This window comes from Photinus pyralis, unplaced genomic scaffold, assembly GCF_008802855.1.
Source record: "Photinus pyralis isolate 1611_PpyrPB1 unplaced genomic scaffold, Ppyr1.3 Ppyr1.4_LG3b, whole genome shotgun sequence".
NCBI lineage: Eukaryota > Metazoa > Arthropoda > Insecta > Coleoptera > Lampyridae > Photinus > Photinus pyralis.
In genome coordinates this window covers 11,602,382-11,612,027 of record NW_022170510.1, presented here as the reverse complement: position 1 = coordinate 11,612,027, position 9,646 = coordinate 11,602,382, and the positions used below count along the sequence as shown (strand labels likewise).

Genomic DNA, 9,646 nt, shown 5'->3' with positions numbered 1-9,646 from the left:
GTATGATTTTTAGGTGTAGAGAAATCACCTTTGTATAACTCTCACTAGGTAGATGACAATCATCGAGTCCCCATTGCAAAAGGGCTAGTATTATGTCGTCCAATCCTGGTGATTTGTAAGCTGAGAACGATTTCAACGCCCAGGTCACCTTCGCCACACCCGCTAGATGTTCAGTCAGATGGCTGGCAATCGGCCAATCATACTCCGTGGGAATGAATGGGATTACCACTGGCAAGTTGGGGTATGGCGCTGTGGTAGCTCCGGGAAAGTGGGCGTCTTTTCATTTAGATAGTCCGTTTTGATATCAGCTAGTCCCTCCCCTTGTGAGTTCAGGGGTAGAATTGACCCACTCGCGCCCTGGAGATCGCAATGGGCATGGGAGGCGCAGAGTCCAAACGCCTTCCATATAATCTTATCTAATTTACCCTTTCCACGTGTTTCAATTCGTAAAAACAATCCCGTTGGCCTTTCCTCTTTTCCCCCGCTGGCAGTAGCGCAAACAATACAATTTAAAAACACGTTTACTGTTCAGGAGTTCGGATTGTCCCCAGAGCTGGCAGGCGAGCACTCGGTCGTTCTCGACGTCGGTAGTGGACGACCAGACCGTGGCGTACACCCGAAAGAAATATGGGCAAAGAGCTCTGTTTCTTAGAAACAATCAAGCAGATTGTTAGAAGTAAAATGTCTCGTAGACTTTGATGTTATTATGCAGGCAGATGCCACTTTCAATAATATGTCTAATAAGGGATGTTAGGGGAATAAGAACAAAACGCGATGGAATATTTAACGATAGGTACAGCTAACCACGTTCTCACTTTTAATACCCGAACACTCGCAAAAGCGATGCAGGCAGCTTTTTATCTTTTGAAGGCTCGGTCTTATATTTTATATTATACCGAACGCATTGCGTTGCTTTAATTGTCAGCGATTTGGTCATGCATCCAGCATATGTAAATATATCCACAACGGTGTATTTGTGGAAAAGAAATTCACCAAGAAACTGTTATAAATTTGTAATACCTATTGAATGTCTAAATTGTGATGGAGCCCATAGGTCAATTCAAATTCGGTCCGATCTATAAAGAACAGGCAAATCTACAAGAAATTAAGGTCATTTACAAGGTAACATATTGCGAGGCAAAGAACTTTGGCGATACCGTTGCCGTCGTCTCGACAAGTTGCCGCGCCGCGTCAGCGACTCCACGTTCATCAGCGTGCTCAGCTACACGTAGGTACTTACGGGTGTTTATTTTCAGTATTCTTTCATCTGAAACAGTCATCCGACGCCATATATATTTGAAAAGCTTTCAGAACTCTTGCGGAATAGTCATGAACTCTTAATTATATCAACAATTCAAATCAAAATTTTAATGAAAAATCTCTGAATCCACCGTTTCTATTAATTATACACAATTTATCACCAACTTGGTATTTTATAAATCAATTAAGATAGAAATAATTGTTACTAATATTCTGTACGAATATAGACGACGAGTTTGAAGAGTATTTACCAACATTTAATCAGTTAGTCCCTTGACCATTGTTTACCGAGTACTGAAAACATAATTGGAAAATTCGAAACCGTTTGCGACAGACGGACGGACGGAAAAAAGTTCAAAACCAAAAACAATTTCACAATCCTTGTTTTATATTTATTGGGGAGTTTTAGCTTAGCGTTAACCTGCGGTAAATGGTGTAAATATTTTCAATTACAAATAAACCCATAAAGAGCGTCTAAAAAGCGGCAGAGCACCTCGTTGTGACCCCACGGAGTCATTGGATTTAACCCATTTTCAATAGGATTATTACTTGTGGCATATAGGTCAACTGTGCAAAGTTTGAACAAAATCGGTCCAAGCGTTTGATAGTTATCGTGTTCACTGACGGACAGACGGACACTATATCGACTTCTCTATAAAGTTTGCTCTTGCAACGCTTTGCTCTGCCGCTTAATAATGCTTTTTGGCCTGGGCGTGAAGGAATAAATTTTTTTAATTAGCTGTAGATAATGTATATTGAATTTTGTAGACGTATCATTTGTTGTAAGTTTAAATTTAGATAGATATCAGCCGTCAGTAACGAGTTAATCGGTAAGCAATGTACGTGGGCGAAATTAAAGATAGCAGTGCGGAGAGAGAGACGCGAATTTATTAGCGGATATTCATATGAGGTTGGACTCGCGTTTGAGAAAGTACAGTACATAGCGCATCATTTTTAACGGTACCAAATAAATTAAATGCGCAATAATATATAAAAGTAAAAAGTGTGAAGTAAATCAGTAGTTCGAATTCGTATTAGTGGCAAATAATCGTGTCGTTAAGCATGGAAGAAATTGCATCAATGAAGACATCAAATTCAACCGCTCTTTTCCATTGACTTAAGGAAGTTTCAGCGGAAAGTTCCCGATTCCAGGCGACAGTATGCATCTACCTCAACACCATTAGTGAGTTAGGGGTAGCATCCCAAGGTTCAGCATCAACCCATTCATTGAGTTCAGCGGCATCGACGGCGTCAAATTCCAGAGTAAAAAGGTACATGATATTCTTTATTTATCATCGGCATAAAATCCAACGTACACGTTCTAAACCCGGGGTCATATTTCGATAAAACTAAGGACAATTTATTTGTGAATTTTGAAGTTAACCCTTCGACAGAATCATTATAGTGTTTTAGTAAACTAGATCCTTTTATATAGGTAGTTAATTAATTAAAATAATTTGGGGCTAGATTTTTAGGTTTGACATAACTGTAAATATATACTTTCTTTGTATTTCAATAAAGTAAATGTATTCTAATTAACGTAATCTTTTGCAATCGTAATTACAATGGCTACTCTTTAAGACCAATTCACATTATCGGTCAGATCACGGTCCGCTCTCGGTCCGGTCAATTAATGTGGCGTGTAGGTATTTCTATGAACATGTTCTGACTGTGACCTGACCGTCAAATGTGAATATTCCTTTACTAACAGGAGCAAAAGGTTTTAAATTCAGAGGTACAGCGAATTTCTGAAACATTTGGTCTAAATTTTGATTATAAGTTATTGGCATTAACTAAATACATATGAAAACGAAATTATCTAAATTATTCCGTATTATTAACCTATTTACCTGAGCTGGCTGGAAGTAAAAAAAGTATAGTTAAGGTAACCAGCGACGCTGAGAAAAGGACAAGAAGGATATACACAGCGAACCATCGGTATTTGTAACCATCTGTTACAAATTGTCACCCAAGGGTAGGACTGTAGCGTGAGGACCGTTACAACCTGGCATCCCATGTATGTACCATTACATTTAACAAAATTGGATGATAAGTTAACGGACATAACTGAGGAAGTTTTCTGCTTTTCGTAAGGAAAAATATGTTGAGGTTGAAAACATTTTCCATAGAGATTTTGAGTTCTGGGTTGAGTGCAAGATCGCCCTAGTAACCATATTCATTATAAGAATAAATTGTTACTTCAAAATTTGGGAATGTCTTTTATAAAAAATCTGATACAACTGAATACCGAATGATCTTTGAGATCGTTTTCTCGCTGCATCTTTGTGGCCCGATAGTCCATGCAGCTGAAAATAGCGACCTTTATTCGTATCCTTAAGATCATGTGTACCAATTTTCTAAGCGATCGGACGTTTCTAAACAAAGGTATAGTGCACACGGACCGATTGGCAAACAGACAAACAGCAATACAAAATAATAAACGATCACGAGTACCTATCGTTGATAACACGGAAATGGTAAAAGACTTCATTTTCGCGTGCATCACGATTCACGAATGCATAGTATTTTTATTGGTTACTTCTTTATTATATTAAATATTCGGATAGTCGGCCGAAAAATTTAAAATACATGCACGCAAAAATAGAAATTTGTGGCCAACAAAATCCGCCAATGTTGCGTAGCATTTGGTTTGGTAGTACAAAAGAGGCACACCAAAGGAACGAATTTGCACTTTTTACCACCCACAGTGGATGATTTACAAATTTGCCGCCAGTAGGCTATTCTATTTTTGCCGCCCCTACTGACTGATGACTGAAATTCGGTACCCTAGTTCCAAATTATTTACATTTATTCTAACAATGAAATTGCAACTTTCTATCGCTTCTTTAAAACAGCCTTTTCCCCTTATTAGCATGATTATTGTGAACTAGACCCTAGGGGATTGTTGTGTGAGTTTCTTGATTATTTTTACAACCCAAGATTTAGTGAAAATTGCACGAGAAATTGATTTTTTGTAACTTATGAGCTAAAAAAAAGCTCAATCATGTACATACTTATTATAAGGCGTAGTGCATGCTTTAAAAATTCTTACACCAATAGGAACACTGCAGCTTACACAAAACTACTAAATTTCAATTGCAATATTGGATCGCTGCTATTGGAATATTTTAAAAATTCATGATCTTAAAAGTATATTTTACAGAGCGTTTAGTAATTTTTCAGATACAGACGTAGGTAGAGTGGTATACTGTAGTACCAAAATATTGAGATTTTTGTTAAATTTTAGAGACTCGTGTTCTTTATTTATACAGGTTGAGTTTTTTTAGCTTCCTAGCTTGAGCTAGGATGGCTATTAAGATCACCGTTTTTTGGAAATTCAAAATTTAATCATCGACTTTTAGGAATAACATTTTTTTCCAAGATAACCGCTCGAACGTTTAGTTCAAATTAAGCATACGGAAACGAAAACCAACGGACCGAATTTGTGTATGTGACGTTTTATTACTAAACACTAAATTGTTCCCACAGAAACATTTTTGTTGCCCTCTTACAGAATTCAATGTAATTTGGATGTTATGCTTATGACGATTACGGATTACCTATTTCTTAATTACGGTAAATTTTTTATTGATAGGTATATAATTGAAAATTGCTTTGGTTTGGATTCTTTCTATTGTTTTTTCAATATGCTCGATTTTCCGTCGTTTGTCTGTCTGTACGTTCCATAGAATAAGGTCTTTCGAATACCTTAATAAAAATTTTAAATTGTTTTTTGAAAAAAAAGTTCGATGCCGTTGCACGTTCTATTTCTTTTTCAAAAATCCGTCCCATTATTTTTCGTTTCCGTATGCCTAATGGCTAATATATATAATATCCAACATTTGAACCGAATCCGTCGAGCCGTTACCTCGGAAGATTGCAAACGTACTTACGTGTACATATGTAGCCGGAAAAAAATTTATTGTTTAGAAGTCGTCATTAATCAAACTGCAAATTCATGAAAAAAAGTATCACTTTCAAAACTAGTTGTACAAATAACTATTTCGAACTGCAGACTCATACAAAAATTCCTAATGAAACTGGACGGAGTGTGAGTAGGTTTAGGACGTTTTTTTAAAATTTTTTAAAATGAAAACCCATACATTGGGCAGTGTATGAAAGGATCTGGTTTTTCGAACAGTCGGCGTTGTGGTCACGTTCGGCGTAGTGTTCGTCCGCAAAGTGGGCATTGTCGGTGTTGTGCCCCTTGCACACTTGTCGACGATGTGGGCACTGTTGGCGATATGGACCATCAAAATACCGTGTCGGCGTTGTGGGCATTCGGCGAAGTGTCCTAGACCCCGAATCAAACAAATTTTCTATGATATCGGTTCGTTTGTGTTCTCATTTCTGGTTAAACACCACCGAACCGATTGAAACCAAATTTGGTACACATATTCTTAGACATAAAAGGAAGAACAGAGAAGGTTTTGGGGAGAATCGCACATGCGCTAGTGTGCCAAACCTCTCATTTCCGGCTGTACCGATTGGAATCAAATTTGGTACTCATATTCTTTGACATAAAAGGACAAAATCGCGTATGTGCTGGTGGTATCTTCGTACCTGTGTTAGCTGCATTAACATTTATGGTGCGAAACTTATTTAATTTTCGATAGTTTAAAAACGATGCTCCATATATACAGTACAGCATACAATACTTTATGAATGTACGAGAATAAAAGACGCCAGCAATACGAAAGCAAAATAGCATAAGAAAGCCAATTGCTTTTTTTAAAAATGATTGTTCAGCGATTTAAAAAGTATAGGCGAATGATCAAAGACCGATGCAGTCAAAACCCTGTAAAAAGAAGCTACGCCCCTTTCAATTTACAACAGCCTGATCTACACTTGTAACTCAAAAACATAAATCAATCCATTTTGTTAATTGTTATTCATTCTCCTAAATCGTAGTCGGTTAGCCGCCTACATACAATACAAATTGACGCCTCCCGTACGTGGTACAGGCACAGTTTGAGCAAAGTGAAAAGCAACCCACGGTCCTGCTCTGCACATGTTCAGATGGTAAAGGTGAAAGGAGATACCAGAAAACTACGTAAGTATAATATAAGTGGTAGTGCTTGGCCAACATGCGCTTAAGACTCAAAGCGCATTCGGCATTATACATATGAAGATTATCGCAAACCATGAACATTTTAAACTATTACAATAGACAATAAATAATATTGTATCTAATAATGCTTACATATTTCTTTATTGACTATAAATAAGTTACAAAAAGTTTGATTTTCTGCTTAGAAACTACACGACATAAAGGCATGCTATTTTGGATGTTTTTTAAACATTATTAGCACAGTGCTTTAGACATAAACAGCTAGCTAACAATAATATAATAAACCGTTACATTGCAAATGTAGGTAACTAAAAATTTTGTAAAAAGCAAATGGTAGAAATAGAATGTAATTTAATGCTGAATTGGAATTAACGTTTCCCCATGAGTGAGGGCAGGTAGGGGCGCTTCTACGGTCAAAACGCCGTCTTTACTCAGAGAGCTTTTGATGCTTTCCGGATTTGTTCCTTTGGGTAGGAGAAACTCCCTGTTGTACTCTCGGTAGACCGATTTACTGTCGGTTTTTTCCTCGTGTTTGGCGTGGACCTGCAAAATGAAACGTTGAGGTTACGCGATTTTGGTAGCCACATCTTACCAGTAGTTTGTTATCGACAGTTTTGACGACGATTTCTTCAGGAGCGTACTGGCTGACGTCGAATCGCAATTTAAGGCATTTGGAGTCGCCGTCTCCTTGGATTAAGGGGGAGTTCAGGTCGTCTAACCATGTTCTCACTTCTCCTGATGGTCGCGCGCTTATATCGCCAGAGGTGTTGTGTGATGATTGTGTGGTTGTACTGCTGCAAAGTAATTGTAAATTAATAGGACAAGTGCGAGCTATTTCGTGCAAAAGTGCGTGCAGACATACACATGCGATGATTTGCCTGGTTTTTGAACTTCTATAACGAGTAGAATACCGAAATCTTTGGCAAAGTGCTCATTGCGAGCTAGAGACAGTAGAGGAAACTGGATTCAAACTCAATAATTGTATAAGATTGTGGTAGGTAACACTTCAGTTGTGTGCCAGCCACCACCGAAGATTAAAACAGTGCCCATTTGATCTTGTATGCCCATGCATTTTGTGGATGAATAAAGAGGGATGGTATGTACGAAATAGTGACAACACTTCTGAACTAGATGGCGGTGAAAATAGGCGCGAAAATGTGCCGGTTGTATTTCTAATTTGCGAAAACGGTCATTTTCTAATAATAAAGATGATCCCCGTGCATATAGAAAAGCGGTGCGAGGTACTATCGCGTTTTTTGATACACATACAAACCTCGTGGACGTTGTTGAATTCCCTCCGGATACTTTTTCGTACTCGTAAGACATGCAAATTGAAATGCATTTGTTAGTCTATTGTAAGTACTAAAAATAGAAATGAAAAATTTAATACTAGTATGGGTGTGGTTCGCCTCTCCACGGCTTGCTATTTAAAAATACTCATCGCCAACTGTTGTAAAAATCTTAGTTTACGCAAACTACAGAGATTATGTTTCCAAAATAATGACGCTAAGTAATTGTTTTTGGCATTAGGTAAGGAAACGGTCAATAAGTAACCGACGAAAGTGAAGTTCTAGGCGATTTATTTATATAAACCGACGCCAGTTGCATTCCATTTTAATCTTGCCAACTTTCTAGAAGCTTCCAAGCGGAGATATTAAAGACAAAAGGTCACCGGGTAATCTTCTGATGTATCAAGTAAAGGAGGGTTGAAAGTAGGCACCTATTTAAGGACTGTGACATCATCGCTATGTTCTTAAATGGTAAAAGTCAACGTCTGCATGTGTTGTACTCGTACCAGTCCCAGACAGGATGTACATTAATGGCGCCCGAGATGGCTCCCCGTTTCCACTTATAAAACTAACATATCCGGCGAAATCTAAAGGGAAAAAAGCAATAAATTGCGCACCTACTAATTACGTGCAAAATTTATTGTGTAACTGACCTTCACACATGATTCACACTCATTACGTGGGTAATTTGTGATGTTTGCTTGGAGCTTATCTATATTTTTCGGCATTTCAATAACTTACGATAGGACTCGTACCAAAACGTACAAAGTCACTCGCAGGTAAAATTGCATTAATAACTGGATTGTGTAGAGAAGAAAGAGGGAGCCAGGCCAGGTAACGTTAGTTTACCATTATGTAATGTTGGCCTACCTACATGACAACAGAAGACCGTTACCTTTTTCTGAAACAATTTCCCAAGGGGAATCGATGTAACCTTAACAATTGTCGATACAAACTGAAAACCTTGCGTGTCATCTTTTAAAGTCAGACGGATTATTTGGGTCTTCGAACTTTGCCGCACGCGAGAATATCGTTTTTTTCCGGCGAGACATAATGCAATTACAAACGAAATTGGTGGCATTTTCGTGGAAGCAATTACAACTAAACTTGTTGAACTGTACAAAGTGCGACTTTTATAATCTTATTGGGGAGGGTGCGGGCTTGTGCACAAATTCCAAGTTGAAAAGCAAATAAGGGCGGGCATTATACGATAATTAGTTTAATCAAATATTTAGACTGTTATCCAACCAAAGGCTTACAAAAATCAATACCTGGTGGTCGACTTGAAGAAATTGTTGGCCTCCCTGTTCATCAACTCCGACCGAAATTTGTTCATTTCTTCTTCCATCCTTCGCATTTCGGCGTCGAATTTATCTCGAATGCCGACAAATTCACTATCGACCACACTGAAATCGTTGCGCATTTTGATGGGTATGTTACAATTTGATGCCATTTTGTCGGAAAGGATGCACTGTACGATAACACAAGCAAAACACGATTACTATAGTGACACTCGGATGTTTTGTACTTTGTACTGACGATGAGTACGACTCGTAAGTATTTAGAATTATCTGCGGTAGCTAGCTGCTGGGGTTTCGATTTAAATATAGAAGTTGAGATGTGGGGGAGCTTGCGCAACACGAACTCCTTTTCGATGGAAGCCGACGGTGACGCCGCCGCCGATGAGTTGCATTGTAATTTAATAGACATAAATGATAAATGGCCATACAAAATTTGTGACGAGCGCATCCCACACACCGACGCTTCGGAAAATTTTCTGGAACAATAAGATTGCCATTTAAAGAAGTAAACAAGGTGTTTCCTATTTAATTTTCTAGAGCGAATTCCATTAGAAAGGTGACTTCATTCATTAGTTGTGAAGAGGTAGATGTTTTTTGCCCAAGTCCGACGCCCACAATATTTAAAGGGAATGTTCTAGAAAAATTATTGCTTCTGGGTTAATATTAACTATAAACGTAAGAGTTGCATCCCATCCCATTCACCTTAAATACATGGAGATGCTTAT

General features: G+C 38.1%; 1 protein-coding gene across 3 annotated transcripts; it reads right to left on the bottom strand.

Annotated features, from left to right (window-relative positions):
* Positions 1-6,453: 6,453 nt before the first annotated feature.
* Positions 6,454-9,216, bottom strand: LOC116166888 (heat shock protein beta-1). 3 transcript variants are annotated; one of them, XM_031482079.1, is made up of 4 exons: positions 8,892-9,216; positions 7,605-7,655; positions 6,924-7,125; positions 6,454-6,874 (listed from the first exon to the last, which is right to left on the bottom strand). In XM_031482079.1, exons 1-4 carry the CDS (start codon positions 9,071-9,073, stop codon positions 6,683-6,685), a joined length of 627 nt encoding a protein of 208 aa, XP_031337939.1. In that variant the 5' UTR covers positions 9,074-9,216; the 3' UTR covers positions 6,454-6,682. The 3 variants fall into 3 exon arrangements, with proteins under 3 accessions (XP_031337939.1, XP_031337941.1, XP_031337940.1); XM_031482081.1 differs by lacking the exon at positions 7,605-7,655 and having other exon boundaries at positions 6,924-7,122; positions 8,892-9,215; XM_031482080.1 differs by lacking the exon at positions 7,605-7,655 and having other exon boundaries at positions 8,892-9,209.
* Between the last annotated feature and the right edge of the window lie 430 nt (positions 9,217-9,646).

Excerpts from the sequence above, each read along its gene's own strand:
- LOC116166888 (XM_031482079.1), bottom strand. The coding sequence starts at position 9,073 with ATGGCATCAAATTGTAACATACCCATCAAAATGCGCAACGATTTCAGT. Across the intron at positions 7,126-7,604 it reads AATTCAACAACGTCCACGAG|CAGTACAACCACACAATCAT; the intron begins GTTTGTATGTGT and ends ATTACTTTGCAG. Across the intron at positions 6,875-6,923 it reads CTGTCGATAACAAACTACTG|GTCCACGCCAAACACGAGGA; the intron begins GTAAGATGTGGC and ends TTCATTTTGCAG.